The following is a 25702-nucleotide window of genomic DNA, read 5'->3' on the forward strand; positions in this document are numbered from 1 at the left end:
TCTCTGCCCCCTGTGCACAGAGCAGCAGCGCGCCCGGGTGCCATCTGTGGGTGGCTCACCCCGCCAAATGCTTTTTTCCAGTAATTCTGACGACAACATGTTGAAAAACATCGAGCTGTTCGATAAGCTGTCTCTGCGCTTCAATGGGAGGGTGCTGTTCATCAAGGACGTCATTGGGGACGAGATCTGCTGCTGGTCCTTCTACGGCCAGGGCCGGAAGATCGCAGAGGTCTGCTGCACCTCCATCGTCTATGCCACCGAGAAGAAGCAGACCAAGGTGAGGGCCGCGCGCACGCGTCTGAGCGCTCAGCCAGCAAGGAGGTGGTCGTTCTTACTGCGAGTTGCCAGTGAGCGCGCTGTGACGTGGGGCGGCCCCACGCACAAGGGAGGAACCGCTGGGCCGCCATCTGGCGCGTAGCCTGTTGCTGCAGCCACCGTGCATTTTGAAGCCCTTTTACTCTTGGTAGGGGGTGGCTGCTGACCGCTACTCTTTTGGGACCCTGAGGGTGGGCCGGCAGGCTCTGGGTCGGGAAGCCACCCCTCTACCATGTGATAGTGATGTCATAGAACAGCAAGGGGCAGGCCACCAGACCAAGACAGACTGACAGAGAGGTGGGAAACACGTGGAAAGAGGGACAGGCCTTTTCCTCAGGCTTTCTGGGCTTCACGGCTAAAGTATTCTTAATCTTACGAGCCCTGGCAAGGTCCCCGGGTAGATCTGGGGAGACCCGGGTGGTCTTTCCGTTCCTACAGTTGGCGAGTGCGGCCAGTCCCACCGTCTGCCTGTCCGAGTCCCGCTGCTGTAAGTGCTGACGCAGAAGGCTCCCTGGGCCGACAACTCCTCTGCCATTTCTCGGATCCGTCTGTGAGCCACTTCCTGTACCTCTGCCCTGCCCTCCTGCCCACTGCTTTGTTTCCCAACAGCACTGATCCAGCTGCTTCCTTCATCTGTCCACCCTTCTCTGACCTGCTGACCCACAGCTGCCCTCTGCCGTGTGCTGGGCCCTTCCTACACTCCTCGGCTGCCCGTCTTCATGGTTTCCTTCTGCGCACACCCGGCCCCTTTGCTGATCTGGACTCCGGTTGTCTGTTTTCATCGCCTGCTCGAAACCCCACAGCCGGGCCTCCCCTGAATTCCTTCATGCAGTTTTGCACAGCTCGGTCGTTTGGGCGTCTGGTCCCCGAAGCTCACTTCCTTCAGCTCTCCTGCCTCCTTGTCCCCCATAGGCTAATGGGAGTGGGCCTTTGTGTTGGTTTTTATCTTACTCTATATTTTCGCATTTCCTTCTCAACCTGCCCGAGGAAAATCTGACCACCAGGGGCTTCTGTAGGTCTGCCACGCATCAACTCAACCACAGCCAATAACAAGAAGCCACTCTCTTACCAGTGTTTGGGCGTCTGCACTTCTGGGACACCCAGTTGCGTGTGACTTTGGGGCTGGCCCCTGCAGCCAAAAGAAAACAGCAGACCACAGAGGAAGAACCAGAGTCTCTCGACTTTGTGTTGAGGATTTAAATCACACACACTGGGTAGAGCAGTGATCTCCCTCCCGGCTTCCTTGTGAGGTGCCTGAGTCAGCTCTGGCTCTCAGAAACCCTGCCGCAGAGCAAAACACTGCTGCGTCCTGCAACAGCCTCATCATGGCTGCTGTGTCTGAGCCCACTGTTACACGCTGTGTCCTTCCATCACATTGAGACGCTCACCCCACCCCCCTTTTGTTTTTTTGGCTGATCCTCTATTGTACTAAGCATGATGCCCTTCTCCAGGGACTGGTCCCTTCTGACAATGTGTCTGCGGTACACTAGCTGAAGTCTCACCATCCGGACTTGTCAGGAGCGTTCTGGCTGCACGTCTTCCAGCAGAGATTTGTTTGTTGTCCTGGCATCTGTGAACCTGCAGTTCTCTTCCCCACCACCGCCATTCAGGTGTCTCGCTCTTTCACTCTGCCTCTCCCATCGCGCACACGTATGTGAGGTGATGGGAAACACCGGGGCTCCGGTCAGGGGCACCTTAGTCTTCAAAGGAACAGCTCTGCTTTTGAACCCGTCACAGAGGTTTCCTGCAGCGGGCTGGCTCAGTGCAATCCGTCGTTGATGTCTGGATGACAGTTGGTCTTCTCGCTCTTCACGGAGCTACCGACCGGCTCAGTTGTGAGAATCTGGTTTCCCTTGCATGGAACTGTAGACTGTACTGAGTGCTGCAATCCTTGATCTTCCTCAGCCAGTGGTGACCCCAAGTCCTCCTCGCTCTCAGCAGGCCGGGTTGTGCCATCTGCATATGGTGGGCTGTTCATAAGCCTCCACGCACAATGCAGCGTCATCACATAGGCCATCTTCTCAGGTAATTTGCTGAGCACACAGATGGAGTGCGCATGGTGAGAGGATACCGCCCTGACACGCACGTGTCTTTCATAGAGAGCCCAGCATATGTTGTGGAAGGTACGTACTGGTGTAAGGCAGTCAGAAAGGGGGCAGCACGGCGAGTGTCTCTGTCTGTCAGGTAGAGCAGAGGAACCAGAAGTGTTTGCTACCCTTGCTAGACTCACAGTAGTATGCCTGTGAATGATTATTTTGGTGACTCTAAATGTCTCCTCTAACAATACATTTTGCCAAGTTTTTTTATGAACGCGATTTTCCTCTGCCCTCAGTTAACAATAAATCCTCATTGGATGATCCTTAGAGGCCACCTTCGTAGCCTCTGGCCAATCATTGTTGATTAACAGATAAGTCCCATGGTGAGCCTCTACCTCTCCTCTCTCCGTGTCTCCGGTTGTTCTTGCCCCTGGCTGTGGGTTGAATGTCACAAACACAGGCTCACCTGGGAATTTACTGGCGTACAGGAGATGAAGTCTCGATCTGCCTGTACTTCTTCCAAGGCAGGTGTGCTTGTTCCCCAGTGGTTTGTTTGTTTTTTTTTTTTTAATCATTTTATTGGGGCTCGTACAACTCTTATCACAATTCATCCATCCATCCATTGTGTCGAGCACATTTGTACATTGGTTGTCCTCATCGTTCTCAAAACATTTCCTTTCAACTGGAGCCCTTGGTATCAGGTTCTCATTTTACCCCTTCTTCCCCACCCTCTCTCCCTCATGAACCCTTGATAATTTATAAATTATTATTTTTGTGTGTCTTAGGGAGACTTTCTGATGTGTCTCCCTTCACCCAATTTTCTGTTGTCCGCCCCCAGGGAGGAGGTTATATGTAGATCCCTAAAATCGGTTCCCCCTTTCCTCCCTACCTTCTCCTTCCCCTCCTGGTATCACTACTCTCATTATTGGTCCTGAGAGGTTTATCTGTCCAGGATTCCCTGTGTTTCCAGTGCTTATCTGTACTGCTCTGGTCTAGCTGGATTTGTACATGCTCTGGTCTAGCTGGATTTGTAAGGTAGAATTGGGATCATGATGGGGAGGGGGGGAAGCATTAAAGAACTAGAGGAAAGTTGTATGTTTCAGCGGTCCTACACTGCACCCTGACTGGCTCATCTCCTCCCCACTACACCCTTCTGTGAGGGGATGTCCAGTTGCCTACAGATGGGCTTTGGGTCCCCACTCTGCCCTCCCTCATTCACAATGATATGATTTTTTGTTCTTTGATATCTGATCCTATCGACACCTCGTGATCACACAGGCGAGTGTGCTTTTTCCATGTGGGCTTTGTTGCTTCTCAGCTAGATGACCACTTGTTGACCTTCAAGCCTTTAAGACCCCAGACGCTCGATCTTTTGATAGTCAAGCACCATCAGCTTTGTTCACCGCATTTATTTATGTTTGTCTTCAGCAGTCATGTTGGGAAGGTGAACATCGTGGCATGCCAGTTTGGAACAAAGCGTATCTGCTACCTTAATACGAAACCTATAAATATATGCACATTGATGTATTTCCCGTCCCTGGTACTTTCCAGTGTTCTTCACCGGCACCATGATCCAAATGCATCCATTCTTCTGTGGCCTTCCTCACTCAGTGTCCAGGTTCCACGTGCATAGCAGGCGATTGAGGCTGCCACGGCTTGGGCCAGGTGGGCCGTAGTCCTCCGAGTCACAACCTTGCTTCTGCACACTTTGAGGCGTTTGTGCACTTCAGTGCAGCGGCCCTTGGTCCTTGACGCCGCCTCCATGAGCGTTGCTTGTGGATCATGCAAGACATCAGCCTGGCAACGTCCATCTCTTCTCCATTTGCCATGTTACGCATTGGTGCAGTGGTGAGGAGCTTCCGTCTTCATTATGCTAGCGTGTAATTCATATTGAAGACCGAGTCCCTGGACTTACATCAGCAAGTGCTTCAGGTCCTCCTCCCTCTCAGCACGCAAGTTTGTGTCGTCTGCAAATCACCAGCTGTTACTAAGCCTTCCTCCGGTCCTGGTGCCACATTCTTCTTCGTGTCATCCAGCTTCTCTGATGATCTGCTCTGCCTAGAGATTCAGGTGAGAGGATGTTAAAGCGTCATGCACTCCCTTGTTCCGTTTGCACAGCTACCTTTTGATCGATAAAGAGGTTCTGCATAAGCACAGGTAACTGCGCGAGAATTCCTGTTCTTGTAGTTTCTGGTCCACGCCGTCAAACGCCTTGGCACGGTCAGTGAAGCACAGTAAGCATCTGCTTTCAGCCAAGATCCAGCTGACGTCAGCCATGACGGCCCTGTTCCGCATCTTCAGAATCGGTTACTCGCCTGTGTTCTACGGTTTGTGCGTTCCGATGGGTCACCCTTTTTTGGAATGGGTGCGTTTTTTTCTTGAGTGCTTGCAGTGTAAGGCTGGATGCTGAGTGCGTTCTTCGATGTTAGTTTTCTAACTCCAGGGCTTTGCAGGGTGCATTGTATTTCACGTTGTCTTCTGGAGCCGCCCTCCGTGTCGTCGTCTCTTCTCTGCCTTGGCTGCTCTACAATCAAAGTCAGGGTCTGAGTCTGTTCTGGCATCACTCTGCGCTTGCGCTCTCCTGTCTTTTCAGTGACCCTTTGCTTTCTTTGTGAGTGATCTCGATGCCCTGTCACCGCTCCTCGGTCCTGTCAGGGTCACTGAGTGGGGTCGGCTCCGTGGCCGTGGGTTATGTGTTGGTGGGTCGCATCTTGAGTCATAAGGGGGCAGGAACCACGTGGCACCCTTGGTTGAGATAAAAGGGCGGGGGGAGGTGAGGAGAGAGTCAGGACCTGACCGTCATCAACAAAGCAGAGCCAGAAGCTGACTGTGTCCTTGGGCCCGGGCCCTGTGTGGCACAGAAGAGAAAGGGAGGCAGGGCCTTCCCCTAGAGCTGCCCTCTGGGTTCTGGCGTCTGGCTGCCTCAGTCTGAAGAGTGTCTGCTTGCTGAGACCATCCCTTGTGATGTTTCTGCCCAGCTCACTGCCGTCCAGTCCATGCCGACGCCTCGCGACCTGGTAGGACAGGGCAGAACTGCCTCCCGCGGCTTCCGACAGTGCCACTGCACAGAAATCGAAAGCCTCGTCTTTCTCCTACGGGGCGTGGCTGGTGGTTTCAAACTGCTGACCTTGCGTTGAGCAACCCAACAACCACTATGGAGTATCTCAGTAACTAGATACTCTTACAGGGTCCGTCCTTCCTTCTGCAGAGTGTGTGACTGCTGTTCTCAGGAGCTGCCTCCTCCCCTGTCTGGCCAGGCTCGGAGCTCTGCTCTCCCCTTGGCCAGCATACGTGTTTTGCTCTTGAAAGTAACTGCTGATGTTGCTTTGTCGTTTTTGCATTTCGTCATAATCTCCAGTACAATGACTTGTTACACTGCCAAGGGAATGGCTTCTTGAAATTGAAGTTCAAGCAGAAGTTTAATTCCTACCTCACCCATTTGATTCTTAAGTCTGACTCACAGCGGCGAGGTGATAATTAAACACTGAATCCGAGTCTTTATTCGTCCCCCCACCCCCTGTTGTTCAGATTGGATCATTTATTTCCCAGAATCCTCCCAGAACCTTCAGATTCAGCCTCTCCCCTGGCTCCATCATTGTTTTGAGCCCTTCCAGCAAGGTGGGGGTGGGTTTTCTTGGCTCCCGTTTCTGTGACTCAGTTTTTCAGTTCTAAAACGTTGGTTTGATTCTTTGGATTTCCTTGCTGAGACTTTTTCTTTCTCTACGAGTGTGCCTTGGGCCATTTCTATCACACCTGCTTTGGGTGCCCTGACTGCTCGTTTCAGCTTGTGCCACATCTGCCAATGGGGTTTTTCTACCGGGCATCCCATTCTGCTGCTGCTTCAGTGTTCAGGAGCTCACACGCACCCCCTGTCGCCTTCAAGTCCAGACCACGCACAGCGACCCTATCAGACAGGGTAGAGCCGCCCTCGTGGGTTTCCAAGACTGGAACTCTATGGGAGTAGAGAGCCTCATCTTTCTTCCACAGAGCAGCCGGTGGTTTCGAACTGCTGAATGTGCAGTTGGCAGCCCCGTTGCCAGCAGAGCTCAAAACCAGCCCACTGCCATCGAGTTGATTTCGACTCGTGACCCCATAGGACAGGTTGGAACCGCCCCTGTGGCATAGATTCGGCAGCTGTGGGCTGTAGCCTGGACATTGGGAGTATTTAAAGCCTACTGGGAACTTTGCAGCTTCGGTGCCTAGGGCGCAGAGACAAGTGAGCGTCCGTGGAAACAAGGGCACGTCTCATCAGAACGGACGCTTCCTCGCAGAGCTGCGACTCCTGCAGCCTTCCATGGCCACCAGGTTGCCTGGGGGCTGTGCTACAGGTGCAGAGAGACGGGAAACAAGGGGTCTGTCTGTGGGCGTGTGGCAGGAGGCTGAGATGAGTGTCTGGGTGCTCGTGAGGAGGCGGGGCAGGCGGCATCGAGTTAGCCTGAGGAGAAGATGGTAAAGCAATCCATCCATTGGCCATTGCTCCTTCTCCGGCCTCACTGTCGCCATGTGCACCGCCCATGGGGCCGGCAGCCAGGGTGCCTGCTCTGCCTCTGCTCCAAGGCCTGCCCGGGTGCCGCCCCACTCTGACCTGCCACAAGAATCCCCAGTCTTCCTTTTTTTTGATGTGGGTGCACGACCACGACTTTTAGTAGCCCAAACCCAGGACCTGACTGACCGTCCCTCAGAAGGAGCTAAGTGGATGCATGGCCACCCTGATCACGGGCAGACGGGCTGCAGGGAGTGTGCACCTGCACTGGACCTCTTGGGGCGTGTGTGTGTGGTGCCCAAAGAGGGGCCCTGCTGGCCCCGTGCTCGGCTGCTACTGACCGGGGGCACCAGGAGCTCGACGGAAGAAAGGCCTGGGGTCTGCTGTCAAGTTCACTCCCGGGCACTGACTAGCACTGCCCCGGAGAGTTTCCCAGGCTGTGAATCTTTCTGGACGCTAACTACCATGCTGCTCTCTCAGCTCGTGGATTCAAACCACCCACCTTGCGGTTAGCAGCTGAGTGCTTCCCTGCTGCATGCCCAGGGCTCTTTCCCTGGGGATGGCAGCACAGGAGCCCTGGGGTCAGCTCTGCCCTGCCCTTGGAGCTTGCGGTGAGTGGGACTCGGCTTGCCAGCAGCCAGTTTCTGCCCGGGTGAGGGGTGGGGATTGCGGGCGATGGACAACAGAAGCTGTGAGGGAGCACCTGCCCGCTAACAGACCTGCCATGTGTCTTGTGGGGACACAGGTGGAGTTTCCTGAAGCCCGGATTTATGAGGAGACCCTGAACATTCTGCTGTACGAGGCCCAGGACGGACGGGGGCCTGACAACGCGCTGCTGGAGGCCACGGGCGGCGCTGCCGGCCGCTCGCACCACCTGGACGAGGACGAGGAGCGCGAGCGAGAGCGCATGGAGCGGGTGCGGCGCATCCACATCAAGCGCCCAGACGACCGTGCTCACCTCCACCAGTGAGCGGGCCACCCACTGCCCCTCCCCATCTGTCTGTCTGTCCGTCCGTCCGTCCGTCGCGTGATATTGTGATGTTTCTGAGTAGTGCGTGATCTGCCTTTCCCGGTGAGTGTGCAGTTAGTTGTTGAACACATGGTGTGTCTAAGGTTCCGCCTTTTGTGAGGACCCAGAAGTTCACGGAGCCAGGCTTTCGTGGTCCCCGAGAAGAGGGGTGAGTGGGTGGGACGTGTCTGAGAGCTGTGGTTTGCAGTATTTATTTTTGTGGCTGTTGACTACCTGTCTGACCTCTGGGGAGTCAGGCCTGTGCCTGCACACTGCCCTCGCTTGACTGCAACTCCTCTCTGTGAGAGGGGTGAGTGGACCCGGGTGCCTCTCAGTGGCTGGCTTTGAGGGGCGAGCCTGTGGCCCAGTTTTGTTAATGGCATCTCGCTGTGCTTGGTAAGGACTCTCCCTCCCGGGTACGGTGGCCATCCACAGCTGCACCAGGGAGCTTTCCTGGCCCCACTGTGAGCTCAGCTGCCGCTCCCCTCTTGCTCGTACACAGTAAAGCGTGGCAGTCAGTCAGCAGGTTGCTGAAGACGTGTGGGCACCGTGGGGTCAGCCCAGAGGGCCCCCTGGTCTGGGACAGGTGCTTGTACTCAGCTCCGGCAGGGCCGAGTGCGCTGTGATGCGCACACGGCGGTGGTCACTAGAGTAGGTCCAGTAGTTAGGAGGTGCGTAAGGTCGTGCATGTGTGTTGTTGGCTTCGAGGGAAACATTACTGTTTCAAACCAAAGCTATTACCAGGGAGCGAGCTTTTCTGTTTTGGAAGGGTTTTTGCAGCTAGCCTTTCGTATGCGCTGCCCTCCCTGTGGCAGTGGTCTGCCTTTCCTCCGTCCCCGGCAGTCTGCAGTGAACACTTGAAAACAATCAGGACGGGACCCCCCCAGCCACGTCTTGGGTGAATGCGGTTTTAAACTGTCCTGTGCCGGGGTTTTCTCTAAGGCCCAAGCAGGAGGGCTCACGGAAACAATGTTTTGTAGAATTTTATACGGTTTCGTTTTAAAACACCAACCCAGCTGTTTGGGTTAGACTTTTGTAGGAAGTTTTTTAAGTGAATTGTCAGTTCCGATGTTTTCCTGTAGGAATGGAAAAGCCATCCCATGAAGTGTGCTTTTTAAATGTTGGTGTGAAGAGTAAGTTTTGTCACCGATTTGTTGTGGTTTCTGTGCCTTTGGACCTAAGGCTCCTGGCCCCTGTCCTTTCCCAGTGACAGCATGGCGAGCAGGACACAGGTCTTTAAGCGCTATCCCAGAGAAAACAAAAGGTGTTTGGTTTTTTTAATGAGCTTCAAAACAAAATGGAGACCGCCTTTCAGGTCAGGTGTAAGTGAGCCGAGTCACTGGCCCCTCAGCCATCCCCTAAGCCGGGGCGCAACCAGCAGTCACCCTGCTCCATAACCTGTCCGTCTCCGCTCACACCCGTGCCGGTTGTGTAAGCCTCTGTGCGACAGTGTCAAATAAAAGTGTTGTAAACGCTTCTGTCTAAGCCAGGCTTCTGGGTCTCTTGGGAAACACCGGCAAGCCCCTCACCTGACGCGCAGTTGTCGGCACCGAGCACTCCCGCAGGGCCCCCCCCCCCCTCAGGGCCGAGGGAAGCCTGCTGGACTTGTGAGAAAGCCGACAGGAGCAGCTGGAGGTGAAGGAACCTCTGGTTTCAGGTGGGGGGCACTAGCACCTCAAGAATCCCTCAGAAGCCAAACACCGGGCCGTTTCTCAGCTCCTCAGCCCTGCTGCACTTCACTCCGGCCCTGGGGCGGCTTGGCACAGGGAGACAATCTGCAGCTCTCTGGACGACACCCGCAGGCAGCAGAGAAGCGCAAGGCACCCCCCTCCTCCTTCACCGGGAGCTTTGTCCCAGTGCTGCGAGAACCGGCTTCTTCACTCAGAAATGGGGAACGTCTTCCTCTACCAGGCCTTGGTCCGAAGTGACACCTGAAGAGGGAGGGCAGAGTCCACCCTGAGCCTCGGCAGAAAACCCCGACCCCCAGGAGCTGCTAGTGCGAGAGTGGGTAGGGACAAGCCTGAGACATGGGGGGCTGGGCAGGGGGGCAGTGAAATCGAGCAGTGGGCTCGCTGGGGCGCTGCGTGAAGCCTGTCAACGGGCTAGCAAACGGTCACTCACCACGATTAACCGCCCGATTTTATCTCTGTAGACTTGTTCTTCGGGCCCATTGTTGAAGACGATCGTGCCCCCTTTTGCAGGGCTGACGTAAAACTGTAAACTGAAGACACATAGGCTTGGCACAACTTTCCGCCTGCTTGAGATCAAAGTCCTGCCGTCTCACGCTAGGCTGCTGACCTCAGAGGCAGCACTTGAAACCCACTGGCAGTTCCACTCTGTCCGATGGGGTGCCTCGGAGTCGGGACTGACAACAGCGGGAGTGGGTGTGAGCTCTCACTAGGCGACAGTTCCCTCAGGGACACCGGCACCTCCCGGGGGCCCTGCTCAGATGGCCCTGCCCTCGTCAGGAAGAGAGTGGGCTTCTTCCCCACCCATGGCTGGTGGCCCACTGTGGGGTGGTTTGGAGTTTGCAATGGCCGAGCCCTCTCAGAAGCAGACTGTCGGGCTTGTTTACAAGACGCGGCTTCAACATCGCTGTAACTGCCTTTCAGTAAGTTCCTCAGTGTCGTCAAGGTCGGTTCCGACTCCTGGCGACCGACATAGAACCCAGCCCTGAGCCGTCCTCCCCATAGGGACCCTCGAGCCCCGTCAGTGCAGCCACTGGGCGCCGCCTTCCTGTCAAAGGCCTTCCTCTTGACCGCCCTGCCGCTTTACCGAGAACGGGTGCTGAGCCACCGGATCAGCAGTTCAACACCACCTGCTGCCTTGAGGGAGAAAGACTAGGTTTTCTACTCCCAGGAAGAATGACAGCCTCAGATCCCTTGGGAAGCTGGGCCCTGCCCTTGGAGGCTCAACCATACGGGCCCCAGGGACTCCCGCTGCTGCCATCCAGTTGTGCCAACTCAGCCACCCCATGGGACAGGGTACCTGCAGTTCCCCTTCCCCTGCCCGGCCTTCACTCTCTCACGGGGCAGCTGCGGGGATGTCACCAGAGCTCGGTGGGAGAGGAAAGGTGAAGGGGAGGATTGGGGCGCACCTCTTCCGTCCTGGATGAAAGACGAAAGAAAGCCCCCACCTTTTCTGAACCACCTTGACGAGGTTCTCCTTGTTAGCCAGCATGGCGAGCTTCGTGACGGCCTCGAAGACGTGTTCGCACTGTAAGATGGCATCTCCCTGAGGCACAGGTGGGCAGGGTGGTCGGGGAGGGGCTGCACAGGGTGTAGCGCAGAGCTTGGCTGGAGGCATGGTGGCAGCCAGACCCTTACCTTCTGCCTGTAGTCCTCAGGCGAGATGTGAATGACAAAGATCCCGTCTCCCAGGCTGCTGGTGGAAACACCTTAAGACAGAGCCACAATGAGGGAACTGGAGGGTGGTCACGCCGGGCGAGTGACCTGCACTGTGAGGTCCCCAAGAGTACCCGACCCCCACCCCAAGTGTCAGCAGGAAATCGTGCAGGGCTGCCCCGGCGCACCTTTGAGGGTGGAGTACTCTATCCTCTGCTTGATCTTGGCCAGGTCCACCACGTAAGCGGCTTTCTGGGTAAGGATGAGCTGCCTGGGCCGCGGCTTGAAGGCAGTCCTGTCGTATTTAATGACCGGGATGCCGTACTGCAAGGGGGCCCCAGCACCCACAGGGAGGTTACTTCTTCCGGGGGTGCACCCAGGCTCTGCTCCCTCGGGACAGGGGTGCTGGGGGAGTGTACACACACTCGAGGAAGGGAAGCCGGCCACTGGGGACCCTGACCGCACCCCACAGCCCCCACTCTCCTTGCCTGAATTTTCTCAGCACAGATGAGCTGGAGCACCTTGGGGCTGATATCGTCCCCATCTGAGAAGGAGCCGGACAGTCCTCAGTGGAGCCTGCCCACACCCTCGGCCCTGGGGCTCACTGTCTGGAGGGTTCTGGAACCGCCCCCCGAGGCCGAGTCTGCCTGCAGTGCTGCTCCTCCATCCCCCAGACGGGAAAGGGGCTCACCCAGCCGGCTGTTGGCGAAGGGCTGGTTCAGGCTTTCTGTGTAACCCTCTTTCTTCCCCCTGAATATGTCGCTCATCACTACCTTTTGCTGCATCTGGGGGGACACAATCGAAAGTACGAAAAGGGCAGCGGGCCCTCAGGCAAGATCATGCCGCGCCACACTGGCTAAGCTGTTGGCCAACCTGCTGGCACCCCGTGGCACAGCTGAAGTCCGGATACCTTCTAGATACTTGATGCCCTAAAAGTGACCTGGGAAGGGGGCCGGGCCAACGATTGTACGTGTGTGCCCTTCCTTGCACCGGCTTCCGCATGGGGAAGGGGTGAGAATTTCAGAGATGCCTGCCCTTGGAACGTCAGAGCGTGGCCAACCTGGGCTGCTTTCAGGCTGCAGCCCCACAGGGAAGTAGGTGCAATGGCTCCCGCAGAGATGTCTGGCAGAAGGGGCCAGCCGCAGAGTCACCTGGCAGGTGGAGGTCTAGAACGGGCTGGTGGGCACCAGGGTCCCGGCATTTCATCCTCAGGGTGCCTAGCAGGTGTCAGCATGCACCCCTTCCCCCCCCCCCCCCATCCTGTCTTCCCATGGACGCAGCAGGCCCCTACCTGGGCGATTTTGTTGGGAGGGAGCCCTTGGCGGTACTTGCGGACCAGGTTCCTTCTGCACATCCTCCTGAGCAGATCTGATGTCTGCATGGAGAGCTCACGTCAGGGCCAGACCCACGGGGCGAGATAGACAGCGAGGACTCCAGCACGCAGGCTGGCTAAGGGGACCAATGCCCAGAAATTCAGGCCCAAGGGGTATGGGTGGAGCCTGTGTGGGTGGTGGCTCCCACCCCACCTCACCTTTCAGACTGACTCAGGCCACCCTTGCGGGACCATGATCTAGGGCACAGCCACTTGGTGAGCAACAGCCCAAGGCAGCAAGCATTCAAGTCCGCCCCGAGGCCTGGTGCACAAGGAGCAGCCCTATGCTGCCTGCCCCGTTGTGGGCCAGGCCCTGCTGCCGAAGGCCTCGTCTAGCTCCACTGAAACCTGCTCAGCCACAGCTAGTCTCTCATACACAAACAGGTGGGCAGTGGCTGCCATCACCTGCCAGTAAGAGTTCTACCACTGCTCCATGGCCAAGGGTGGAGGGAAAGGCACTTAAAAGTGCTCCGGTGACTTTATAACTAATTACAACGTTCTCTGCCCCACCCCCACCAAAACAAACCAACAAACACTTATCAAGTCAGTCAGTCTGACTCCCAGCAGCCCTGTGGACAGAGTGGGACTGGTCCTGTGGGTTTCTGAGATGGCGGTCTTTATGGGAGCAGACGGCCTCCTTTCTCCTACCCAACAGCTTGGTTTCAAAACCGCTCATAGCTGAATTCCAACAGCCTCGCAGGGAGGTGCTTTGCCCAAGCCCAGCTCCCGGGGTGCCCACTGCCACTTGTAACCCAGAACCCCGGCCTGCCCTTACATCTTCCAGGATGCCAGGGGGCCTCAGCCAGCTCTTGTCCAAGATGTCCTTTGGAACGTGATACCGGAGATTTAAGATGTAGTTTTTCCGCACCAACACCACAAACTCCTCGTCGTCGGGAGAAAGGGGCTGGCCGCGATGGATGAAGCCCTTTATGAACCTGGATGGGGAGCGAGCCGTGTGGATCTTCGGGCCCCATCTCAACACTAGGACCGCGTGCTTGCCCAGTGGTTTGGGTCAGAGGTTAGTGGAAGGGTCGAAAGGCCAAATCTACCCCAGAGATCCTTCACCCAGTTGGTTATTAAGAAAAACAGGAAAGTTGGATTTCTAGTTCCCCTTGCAAAAACCAGAAAGGTGGGGCTGGCGTTTACCCGTGACTTGGGCTAGCGGAGCAGAGTGGTTGCTTAGCATTCCCTCCAGGGTGACGCAGCTGTCCACTTGGTCACGGCCCTCCCTACTTCCTGTTTCTGATTCATGGGACTCACCTGACACACTTGTTATTGGAAGGCATTGGGCCTGTGACTTTCCTGCCAGGCTAAGAGAAACGACCAAGCTGGGGCCCACTCCCAGGAGGACTCTAGACCAAGGCAGCGGAACACTACATTCCCAGAGGGGACTTTTGCTTAGTGCACAAACCTAGAAGGCTCCGCCCATGACCAGCCTTCCTGCAGGGGAAACTTACTTTCTTATCGTCTGCACGGCCGACCTCCTCCTCTCGGCCTCCTTCCGAGCCAGGGCTCCCCGCCAGTAAGCTTCCAGGGTGGTGGCTGCAAGAGGGCTCTGCCAGCATTAGGTGGTTAAGCACACGCCTGCGTACCCACAGGAGGCTGGTTCAGAGTTAGACCACAAGGCCTGCCACAGCGGCCCTGGCATCGCTCCATGGCTGGGGCATTTAAGGCCAGTGAGCAGGGGGACAGGTGGCCCAGGGGCGGGGGTTAGGTCTCACCAGTGTTTTCACTACCTTGATTTAAAGCTCGGGAGACAGAGGAAAGGGAGACTTCTGGCTGCACTTTGTTTTAAAATGCTTCCCACAGACTCCTCACAACAGTATGAGAAAAACAAAATCCAGAAACCATGCACATGCTGGACAGTGGGACACTGAAACACTGCCCCGGGGCCGGCAGCCTGTGTGCAGAAGCAAAGTTCCCTGCACATACAGCCATGCTCGCTCATGCATGTGTCTGTTGGAAGCTGCCCTCTGGCTACAGGGGTTGCAGCCTGAGACCCTATGACCACCAGGAGCCTAAAATGCAGACCGTCTGGTCCTTCCAGAAAAGGTGTGCTGGCCTTGGGGACAGTGGGTCGCTGTTCTCGTCAGGAACGTGAACAAGCCCGCAGGCACTGCTGAGGACACAGTGTCGCACCCAACCCCCAGCCCCGGTTCATTTCCATGACGTTAGGACATGCCGCACTAACAATGCTCCCGCAGGCAGTGAACCAGACAGAGAAGGGAGGAAAATCGTCAAGGCACAGGAGAACAGTCGCTTCCAAGCTGTGTGGGGCCTGGGAGAGACTTCCGGGTCCCCTGCACTGGGGGGGTGGGGTGTGTGTGTGTTCCCGTCCCCAAGTCCGCTAGGAGGCAGCTGGGCAGGAAACTGAAAGTGACTCACGCCACAGGTGGGTGTTTGCCTGACATGGAACTTCTAGAAGCTGGTGTTGCCAGTTTGGGCAGTGGACTTTGAGCCAAGGCGAGAGACAGCAAAACCTGGTGAAGCAGATGGACAGGTAGCTGGGTCTGGTCATGTCTCAGTTCCGTTCTGCAGAGTGCCCCTGGGCAGTGCAGACAGTGATGCCCTCACCAGTTAACTGACAGGCTGGCAGACTACCCCCTACTCGGAAGTGCCTCAGGAGGTAGCAGGGTAGTGACACAATTGGGCTGCTAACCTCAAGGTCAGCGGTTCAGAACCACCAGCCACTCCGTGGGAGAAAGCCTTGCCTTTCTGTTCCCGTAAAGATGCCGGTCTTAGAAACCCATCAGGGCAGCCCTGCCCTGTCCTAGAAGGTGGCCAGGAGTTGGCATGACGCAGTAGCAGTGAGTTTGGTCTGAGAGTGGGCTTCCCTGCAAACCAGCTGCGGAAGGCCCTGTGACATGCCATGGGTCAGAATCAGCAACTGGACAGCAACCGGTTTCCTTCTGTGGACCCAAGTGCTGAGGGCCGAGAGGATGGAAGAGTCTGGGCTGAGGCCCGGAGGATGAGCCAGGTGGAACAGGCGAGCCCACCTCTAGTCACGCTCACCTGGCATGAGGCTGGAAGCCACCTGAATGAATGGTTGTAGGCTCTCTGGTGGCCACCGACCTCAGCAGGAGTGGAAACACAGCTTGAGGGGTGGTGCTGGCTGCTGACTCTGAGGGGGGGTGGGGGGAGGGTGTGTGTGGTGTGTGTGTGTGTGGGTGGGTGTGTGTTTTCAGACCCGTCCAAACCAGACTCCCCACCATCAAGCCGTTCCAACTTGCGCCGACCCCGTGGAACTAAGGCGTATCCAGGCAGCACAGTAGAGATGGGCAGCCCACACCATGAGGGTAGAGGGTGCGGCTGACGCGTAGCACAGGCTTACCTGCTCGCTTTTGTTCCAGGTAGGCTCGTCTTTCTAGGCAGCCTTTGTATGTGGCTTGGATTCTAGCAACTGAAAATGAAACCGTAGTTTCAGTGGAAAGGTGTCCGGACACCCACACACCGCCACCCCTCATCCCGCAGGGTAAGGAGCGGACAGTAGTCGAGCACCCCCTGCGGGAGGCAGGCATTGCCCACGTTTTACTTCCCAGGCTCACAGTTCATGCCCTCAGCTGGAGGCTACACAGCGAGTCCAGGGCAGCTGAATCCTGGTCTGAGCAGCCACAAGCTATACCTGCCCTCCATGTCCCCTCCCAGAGCGAGGGGGACAGCCTGCTTCTGCCCCTTCACCGCAGGCCCCCATAATTAGGGTCCAATGCTGTAGGACTCAAACTGAGTATGCAGTGGCCACATGCCCAAATCCAGAAGACAGACAGACAACCAAAGACCGAATTCACAGCCGTCAAGTCAATGCCAACTCACGGCGACCCTATAGGATTGGGTAGACCTGTCTCTGAGTTACCAGGACTGACTCGAGGGGAAGGAGAGAGCTTTCATTGGCTCCCAAGTGGAACTGCCAGCCCTGTGGCTAGCAGATGCAGAACCGCACCGCCACCAGATGGGCTGAGCTTCAGGTCCTGGCTCTGCTGGTTACCAGCAGTGTGATCCCAGGAAGTTACCAAGCAGCTCAGTCAGCGGTTGTGAACGGAGATGGAGCAGGCCCCAGGCAGGCACTCAAGTGACCTGAGTGTAACCAGTGGGATTTTCAAGGTAAACTTCCCCACCCCCAAGGAGCTTTGATTTTAAAAAACAAAAATGTACATTTTCCCCTCGTGTAAACTTTTCCATTCACTGCAAGCTGCAGGTGTCAGCCCGGATCAGGTGTGTTTAAAGCGGGGGGGTGGGGATGAGCGTCCAGCCCTCGGGCCCTATGTTAAGCACCATCAAATGCATGCTGACTCACACCGTATGAGACCTGCGAAATGATGAATACCAGCCACCACGACACGGCCCGCCTCACCACACCCAGAAGCCGTTCTGGCCACGACATTAACCAAAAAGAAGCCCAAACTCGCCGACATCTCGTAAGTGCCAACTCATCAAGACCCTCTGGGACAAGGTTGCACTGCCCTTGTGCGTTTCTGAGACTAACTCTCTACTGGAGGAGAAAGCCCTGTCTTTCTCCCACCCGGCAAGTTAGTGGAATGTCTGACCAGAGCGGAGAAGGGTGCTATGGATATCCCAGATGGCCCTCCACCAAAGATCGGCTCCCCGCCCCCTTCAAAGTTTTTAAGACCGTAATTTAAGGGGGACGGGCTTAGCCAGCAGGTTCAGTTCTTCGTGGGACAGAACAAACTGATCCCAGACAACCGACACAGCACAGCGACGTCATGACCGGCCTGCAGGCACAGACTCAGGCCTCTCTGACCTTCATCCCCTAGCTGCTCTCAGGCTAACACCCCTCAAGACTTGACGGCGGGGGTCCACACCAGTGCGTGCTAGCGCCCTCCCAGACACCCCGGTCTGAGACGCAGCCCCAAGCCAACTTGCCCACTGCCCGCTCCCTGGAAACGAAGGCAGAAGGTTGTACCTAATTGATGTTTGCTAAACTCGAAGGCGTCTTCAGTCGCGAACAGGGTTCTAGGAAAACGGATAAATATTTTCGTTCTGGGGGTAGAGGAAGGGGGGGAAAAAGCCAATTACCAATGGGCCAGTGAACTTCCTCACCTGGAGATGCTTCAAGTCATGTGCCTCTGGGCCTTCAAAAAGCGAAAATAAAGGCTATGGGTCTAAGAGAAGATTCCATCCACCAGCCGAGATAAACTGCAAACGTGGATCCCACATGCCCTCACCTGCAACTGAAATTTCCCAAGGCAGCCACTGGGGGGCGCGGGTGCACCCTGCCGTGCGACCTCACATCCCGTACCTGAGCCTCTCCACCGGGGACCCATACCACCTCTGGGTCTCTGGCTCATCTCCCTGACCCTTGGGGCCGGCCAAGGGCTGCTGTGCACAGTGGGAGTTAAGGTCAATGCAGGCAGCCGGGAAAGCCAGCTGGTACCGAGATGACCCTCTTGCTTGGCCTTTTTTGCCACCAGATCAGCCCTGAGAATACTGTAGCGCAAGCTGCTTTGCCCGAGCCCTGCCACAAAGCTTCCCACATGTGTGTTTGCAGCCGGCTCCTGTGCGGGCACCACACGGAATCGCAGCTCAAGACGTGCTCACAGTAGGCTCCGGCGTGGCCTCCAGGAACTTACGTCTGCTTTCAGACAGTGAGCAGATCAAAGGCTCCCTGAAGGGAGGTGGCCCCGCAGAGAGCTGGTCCCAGCGGCCCAGTCTGCCTCAGAACACAGGGTTCTGTTTACCTTTCTCTCCAATCCACCCCCAAACCCACTGCCATCGAGTTGATGCCGACACATTGACCCCACGGGCAGAGTAGAACTGACCCCTGGGTTTCTGAGACTAGACGGTTCTGGAACAGAACAAGCCCTATCTTGCCCCGATGTTCTCTTCCCGTGAGGGGCGGGGGGGGGGGGCGCAAAGTGCTGCTGTCAATCAAGTCATTGTGGACTCAGGCACCCAATAGGGGGAGCTGCCCCTGTGGGTTTCCAGACCAACTCTACGAGAGTAGAAAGCCTCACCTTTCTCCCGAGGAGCGGCTGGTGGGTCTGAACTGCTGACCTAGTGGTGAGTTGCCCAACATACAACCTGCAGCAGTGTTTCCCAAAGTGGGTGATTCTGTTCCCTGGGGCAGGGGCCGCAGAAGCAGAGACTTACACTCCCTCTAGGATGATGGAGTTTGTTTGTATCCCTGGAGAGGGCAGGCAGTGGGCCACATTACTTTGGGAGCCTGTCATCTACATCAAAACTACACACTCCTTGCCATCCAGTCCATCCTGACTCAGTGATCCTATAGTACGGAGGAGCTGCCCCTGTGAGCCTGAGACTGGCTTTAGGGAGTAGAAAGGCCCTTCCTCCCACAGAGAGGCTGATGGTTTCAAACGACTGACCTTGCCGTGTACAACCCAACCCTAACCCCTGCACCACCAGGGCACCTTGAGATCTAGGTTGAGGCTCTCGTGACCTAGCTGACCCCTGAAAGCAAGCGCTCCAGGCCCTAAGTGGGTCTTTCACCGATGCATGAAAGGCCTCCTTCTGTTGCCCCAGCCACCCACCTTCCTAGCTTGTATTCTTCCGGTTTGTAGCCGATGTACTTGATCAGCCGTTCCACGCCTTCTGCTGGTGGCCCCTGCCACTGCGGCCAGGTGTCTGGGCACAGGGACTTGTACCTGGAGAGAGAGGGGCGGGATAGGAAGAACGCCCTAGCATCCCTCCACCCCAGCTCCCTTGGGTTCCTGGAATCTGCCAGCTCCGCAGGTGCACCGAGAGTCTCATCACGAACACTCTAACTTACTGGGATTCAACAGCCACCATGTGGCAACTGAAAATGGGAAGTGGGTCCAAATGATACCCAAACCCCCTGCCATCAAGTCTGTCAACTCACAGTGACCCTGTAAGACAGGAAAGAACTGCCCCTGTGAGCTTCAAAGACTGGCTCTGGCTCTGGATGGGAGTAGAAAGCCCGTCTCTCCCGTGAAGCAGCTGGTGGTTTTGAACTGCCGACCTTGTGGTTAGCAGCCCAGCACAGAACCACGACACCACCAGGGCTCCAAGAGAATCAGTCAGCCTCATCTTTCAAGGACAAGTACGTATATCATCGGACCCGCACCCCACGCAGTCGCCATCTGGCCCTGGCCAGAATACATGTGTTTCTTAATAGTGCCCAGGGAGTGCTTCATGAGTTACGCCGACCCCCTGCTGAAGCTGCGTTTCAGATGTGCAATCGCTATTGAGTTCCTGGAGTCTCAGGGAAGGGGAGGTGTGAACCACTAAAGGTTACAGGTTCAAAGCTACCCAGAGGTGACTCAGAAGCAAGGCCTGGGAATCTTACTCCCAAAAGACCCTGTGGCCCTTGGAAGCCGCGCTGACAGCCTCTACCCCTGGCACCCATGAAGTTGTCACTAGTTGGCGTTCACACGACAGCCACAGATTTATTTATTTTGAACAAGGGGAACGCCAACACCCATGACAGATAAAGGGACAGGGGCAGAATTCAGAAGAGCCTGTGGCCAGCACTAAATGCAATTGGGACAGTTAGGTTGGAATCAGGACTGCCTTGAGTTCGAGGCTGGTGCCAGTCGCTGGGCAAGCCCCCTTGCCTGGCTTCATTTCCACTCAATCGGTGGCACCTGTCTCCCCCTACTGGAAAAGCAACTCACTAAGGGCAGCCACGGGGTCTGACCAGTTCTTTACGGGTCCCCCAGCTCCTGAGGCAATGGTGTACAGACTCAGTAGTGCTCACTGACCTTTCCTGGCAAGAATGACCTTTGGATGGAGCAAAAGTGGAACTGGATTTCTTAAGGGGATGGCCAATTTACTGCTACAGCCAAGAGTCTCTCCTTCGCCCCTCTGCCGGTGGCGCTCTGTCCACTTCGAAGTCAAGAGCTCTCACCTCTGCAAGAAGTGCTCGTACTTCCTCCGGTACGCGAAGCCGGCCCGCCTCACTCGCAAGTGCTCCATCAACCCAAGGTACTTGATCTGATGCTTGATGAGGCAGTAGTCAAATTTGCCTTGGGAAAGACAGAGCGGGGGGTGGGGTGGGGGTGGGGGACAGCCAGTACAGGACCCTGCCGCTCTTGTTCAACTCCGACCCAAGGCTGCAAGCCAGGGGCCCAGGCCCTGCACTGAACCAGCAAAGCCCCAAACCACACTCACTGCCATTGAGTCGATGCTGACTCACAGCGGCCCTGTAGGATGGGGCAGAACGACCCAGAATTTCCGAGACATCAGTCTCAATGGGAGTAGAAATCCCCGTTTTCCTCATACAGTAACGGCTGATGGCTTCAAACCGCTGACCTTTCTGATTGCAGCCCATGGACATGTTTCTTTCCGTCCTGGCTGTTATTCTGGAGCCAGGGTGAAGCAGTGGTTAAGCAATGGGCTGCCAGCCAGAAGGTCAGCAGTTCAAACCCACCAGTTGCTCCTCGGAAGAAAGTTGTGGCAGTCTGCTTCTGTGAGGGTGACAGCCTTGGAATTGGGGGCCAGTTGTACTGGGCCTGCAAGCAGACTCCAGGTTGGCCTCGACTCAGAGGTCACGGGCTTGGCTGATTTCCATTGTAAATGGGGACCTTCTATAGAAACCTCTGGTTTTGTAGTTGCCCTTGGGAAGTAAAGAGGTTAGGCCACTCTAGGCCTGAACCCCTGCCTGGCAGCACAGGGCTTGGGGGAGAGGTAGAGTGTTGCCTGGTCCCCATTGCTCCCACTGCCTTCTTCCCCGATGATCCACGTACTCAAGTTCCCTGCCGGGACTCCGACTCCACAAACCAATGACCGAGTGACTGTCACCAATCTCAGTGTAGGAAGCACCCTGGCCACACCCCAGTTTGGAAGCCCGTCACCCATCCCCATCCGTCCTGCCCCGAATACCTTCCAGGCTAGTCCTGCCGCTCCTCAGACGGACTGGTCTCTGAGCAGCGCTCACCCAGGGCCTTCCCACCCTCCAGTCCATGGACCTCACATCATGGGGCAGAGGGGCCTGACACACACAGAGGACAGCGACGGAGCTGGTGTGTATGTGTGGTGGTGGGGGGGTGGTTCTCCCGTTCAAACCCACTGCCATGCCATTCTCAGGGCCTCAGGACTCACTGGGTTCCTTCCCGTCGTTGGGCTTGATGCAGCGGATGTAGGAAGGCTCCTTGGAGATGAGGATTTCCAGCAGGCTGCTCAGGCTGTTCTTGAACTGCGTCCCCACCTGTGCCGGGCAGAGCAAGCCGAGGCCAGGCTGTGACTCCAGCCCTCATGGGAGGCTTAGCAAGTCAGGATGCTGCATTCATTCATTCACGCCCTCCCCTCCATTCAAGGCAGCACAGCCCCTGAGCCCCGGTCACCGCCACCACCACGCTCCGTGGCTCTGTCTCGCCGCGTCCTCTCTGACTCTTCCTTCTTGGGAGAAGGAAGCAGCTTTGTGCCCGAGTTACAGCCCTGGAAACTCACAGGGGTAGTTCGACCTTGGCCTGTAGAGTCGCCACGAGACAGCATCCACTCGAGGGCAGAGTGGGGTTCAAAGACGGAGTCCCCTGCACACCCTCTCCCACAACCCAGAGCCCAGGACCCAGCACAGTAAATACTCAGGAAACACTTTAAACTCATTGAACGGTTACTAAACTCGGGACATGGACAGTTGTTAGTACAGCCTGTTGAGAGAGTGGAATCCGTGAGGGGAGCAGTTGGGACCGACGCTCAAGGGCTAACCTAGAGGCCTTAGGTTTGAGTCCACCCGGAGGCCCCTCAGAAGAAAGGCCTGGCAATCTGCTTCCCAAAGCTCAGTCACTGCAAACCCAATGGAGCCCAGTTCCGCTCTGACACACATGGCGTCACACCACAAGTCGGAACTCACGGCAAATGTTTCCATTGTCCTGGTCAAGAGACTGATACTGACAGGAGCTGGGGAAACGGAGCGAAGCGTAGCATCCGCACCATCTCCCGTTTTGCACACGTCTCTTTCCACTCACCGTGGGTGGCCTCCGTCGGTTCTGTAACTCGGCCACCAGGAAGCATTCTTGGAGAATGAGGTTTTTGGACCAACATAGCACCTGTGCACGGAGAGAAACGGGCCCAGCGTCAGCTGCTTCTGACATCACCAAGGAGCCACCAGGGCAGCTCACTGAAGTGGGTGTACGGTCCCAGAGCCACTGGCTTCCTGAAGACCCCGCCGGAGGGGGACCCAAGCACGTGGACGGAAATGCTCCACTCCCATGCTCCATCTGCAGGGCCCTCACTTAGCTCAAGCCTCTGGCCACAATAATCCAGGGATGCGGATAGCTTTGGTATCAAAAAGCATCAAGCCGATTCTGGCAGATGTAGGTAGGTTAAAATGTAGTCCATTATCAATTAATCTGTTGGTCCATTTTAAAGTTGTTTTAGTTTTGACTATTTTCTGCCTTTTCCCCTCCCTGTTGTGCTTCGTGTGGGTCTGTTTTGCTCGCTGCTCCTTTGTCTCTGTTGCGGGTGATGTTCTGCATAGGGAATCCAAGGTGGGTGAACCTGGGTTAACAGTCACCAGGTACAGTCTTGTTCATCCTGTAAGATCACGTGGGTTGGAATCAACTGGGTGCCAACAGGCTTGGTTTGGAAATAGGGGCTTTCGTCTGCGACCTTAATCTGGCTCTGCCAAAAGGAGGGGATGGGGAGAGCCCTAAGCTCAAGCACCTTTGAGTTTTAAACAGAGTAGAGCAGACAGCCTCACACAGATGTCCAGGATCACCAAGGACCGCCAGCCGACACTAGATCCCAAGAGGCTCACAGGACACACAGGCACGGCCACCACCCTGGTTTAGCCGTTCGGCCCGCAGAACTCTAAGACAGTAAGAGAGGCTCCCAAAGGCATGTGGGGAAATGCCACTGTCTTTTCATTCCATTTTCCCACATATTTATGGAAGCCCCAGTGAGCATTCCCATTTTTTAATGATGCGTGCATGTGGTGATGTAGTGGTTACGAGTTGGGCTGCCAACCCCAAGGTCCATGGTTCAAAACCACTGGCTGCTCCTCAGAAGAAAGATGAGGCTGTCTACCACCATAGTCACAGTCTTGGGAACCCACAGGGGCAGTTCTTCCATCCTGTAGGGTCACTAAACATTGGAATCTACTCGATGGCAGTGCCTTGTTTTTTGATTTGGTTTTTAATGTGTGGTATTTCTGTTATGGTTAAGACTAACGACAACACAGACGGACACAGTGGTCTGTACACACATACACTGGTGAGAGGGGTTGACTCTGGGCAAAGACACTGGATGGCGGCTTGGGTTAAGGGGAGCAGGGAGACTGCTTTTGTATCGTGTGAATTTTTCTTCTTATGCGTCTATTTTCAGAAATCAAGGAGCCTACAAAAAGTGCTCTGTATTTACAATGTTTAAATCCCGTATTTCCGCCAAAAGAATTTTCGGGTTTAATCTGCCCCAATTCTGTACTCACAGTGGCATGAGACAGTAGGAAGAGAATCTTAGAAGATGGAGGAAGAAGACAGGAAGAGCAGAGTTCAAGAGGAGGTTGAGTGAGCCTCCCTCAAAGGGGACCTCAGCTCTGGACCTCGTCTTGCTGGAGGCTGGTCCCTGCACGGAGGACCACCACCACCACCCGTGAATCAGTCTGTGGCGTGAAGGACTCTGACAGATGCACTGGGTAAGGTCTTTCTGGCCACGGCAAGCTGCACCTCTAAGGTCCTACGCAGAAGAGAAGCCTCCGGAAGACCATCGCCTACCCGAACATCCATGTCACAGGCGACAGCTCAGGAAGGAACCACGTAAAGTTACGTTGTAGACTTACTTCTTTCAGATGCCTGTAAAGAAGATCGTTGTTTTTCTCCAAGAATCCTGCAAAACAGTGGATAAAAAAAAATCTGCAACCAACATTCTCCGAAAGAAAAAATGAGAGAACATTGGTTGCAATGGACGGCGACAAGGGAACTCCTAAGGATAACTTCTAAGAATGCAACCCAAGTTTCTCTACCTCGGATAAGTCAGTCCCAACTCAGTGACCTGAGCGCACCAGGAGGAACCCCCGCCCAGGCTGGGCGACCCTCAGTTGTGCTTGAGCCTGTTGCAGCCACTGTGTCGAGCCATCTGACTGAGGGTCTTCTGTTTTTCCGACCCTCTACACTTTACCAAACGTGATGTCCTCCTGGACTCTCCCGATACATGTCCAAAGTATGTGAGACAGTGTCACCACCCTGGCTTCGAAGGCACACGTGAATGCATGGCCTGGAACACCTGAACTGGGTGTTTCCTCCGTGGACTCGCTGCATTCTGGGGGAGGCCAGGCTAAAGAAAACACACACACACACACACACACACACACACACACACACACACACACACACACGACACTCACCCTTGGTGCAGTAAGTGACCTCTCCCGCATAGTGGAAGAGGCGGAACTCCATCCAGCCAATCCCCTTCCGGCCCTTGGGCCCTGCCAGCTTCCGGCTGCAGCAAGACAGACACAGACCTGAACTGAACCCCCTTTAGTTACTTCAGTGGAATGCACCATCACAGAGAGCAAAGTGTTAACCTGCTAATCAACCTGGGAAAGCGCTCACTGCTCAGAAAAAATAAAACGAACTCACTGCCACCAAGTTGATTCTGACTCGCAGGGATGCTACAAGACAGAACTGGCCCGTGTGGGTTGCCCAGGGGGTAAATCTTTACACAGAAGCAGGGAGCCGCCTCTTTCTCCCGCTCACTGCCCATTGCCTGCGGTTTACACAGCCTGGGCCATCTACCGTCTGATCCTTTCTGCTCCAGGGGGCTCCACAGCACATTCCGACAACTTGTACCCCTCTTTTTCTAGGTAGGCAACCAAGGAACAATACTCTGCTACATTTTTAGAACATTTAAAGACTAAAATAATCATAAAGTGCATTTTTCAAGTTTTGGTGGAACATGGTTTTTAAATACGTTCCTATTGAAATATTGATGAAGTTGGCCTAAGGGTACATCTCCATGCATTCTCAAAAATGGAACACGCCAGGTGAACAGTTCCTGGATCACGCATGTTAACAATGCCCAAGTTCACACCCGTCACTACCCTGACTCCCAACAGGACAGTTTTAACCGGTTTCAACGTTCTCGTTCCAGAAGGCTCCCCAGTGGCACCCTGGGTAAAACACACTGCTGCTAAGTGAAAGGTTGGTGGTTTGAACCCACCAGGCGCTCGGTGGAAAGAAATCCCCAACCCATTGCCCACTCAGAGTGACCCTA

General features: G+C 55.6%; 2 protein-coding genes across 2 annotated transcripts in view; one reads left to right on the plus strand and one right to left on the minus strand.

Moving 5' to 3' along the window:
- The window catches only part of KCTD10 (potassium channel tetramerization domain containing 10), a 41038-nt gene extending 31710 nt beyond the window's left edge, over positions 1–9328 (plus strand). The window contains exons 6-7 of the mRNA XM_075534080.1: positions 82–277; positions 7580–9328. Coding sequence (XP_075390195.1) covers positions 82–277; positions 7580–7804 — 421 coding nt within the window. The 3' untranslated portion in view covers positions 7805–9328. The remainder of the gene's footprint in view (positions 1–81; positions 278–7579) is intronic.
- Positions 9329–9937: 609 nt separating this feature from the next.
- MYO1H (myosin IH) overlaps positions 9938–25702 on the minus strand; it is a 46083-nt gene continuing 30318 nt past the window's right edge. Inside the window, exons 14-30 of the mRNA XM_075534660.1 lie at positions 24834–24928; positions 24270–24316; positions 22459–22539; positions 21593–21698; positions 20400–20517; positions 19063–19176; positions 17478–17554; positions 15891–15959; positions 14017–14101; positions 13335–13494; positions 12479–12562; positions 11879–11972; positions 11676–11731; positions 11376–11511; positions 11170–11240; positions 10980–11077; positions 9938–10064 (exon numbers count right to left, since the gene is read on the minus strand). Of these exons, the coding sequence (XP_075390775.1) occupies positions 9938–10064; positions 10980–11077; positions 11170–11240; positions 11376–11511; positions 11676–11731; positions 11879–11972; positions 12479–12562; positions 13335–13494; positions 14017–14101; positions 15891–15959; positions 17478–17554; positions 19063–19176; positions 20400–20517; positions 21593–21698; positions 22459–22539; positions 24270–24316; positions 24834–24928 (1618 nt within the window). The remainder of the gene's footprint in view (positions 10065–10979; positions 11078–11169; positions 11241–11375; positions 11512–11675; positions 11732–11878; positions 11973–12478; positions 12563–13334; positions 13495–14016; positions 14102–15890; positions 15960–17477; positions 17555–19062; positions 19177–20399; positions 20518–21592; positions 21699–22458; positions 22540–24269; positions 24317–24833; positions 24929–25702) is intronic.

This window comes from Tenrec ecaudatus, chromosome 16 (assembly GCF_050624435.1).
Source record: "Tenrec ecaudatus isolate mTenEca1 chromosome 16, mTenEca1.hap1, whole genome shotgun sequence".
Taxonomy (NCBI): Eukaryota; Metazoa; Chordata; class Mammalia; order Afrosoricida; family Tenrecidae; genus Tenrec; species Tenrec ecaudatus.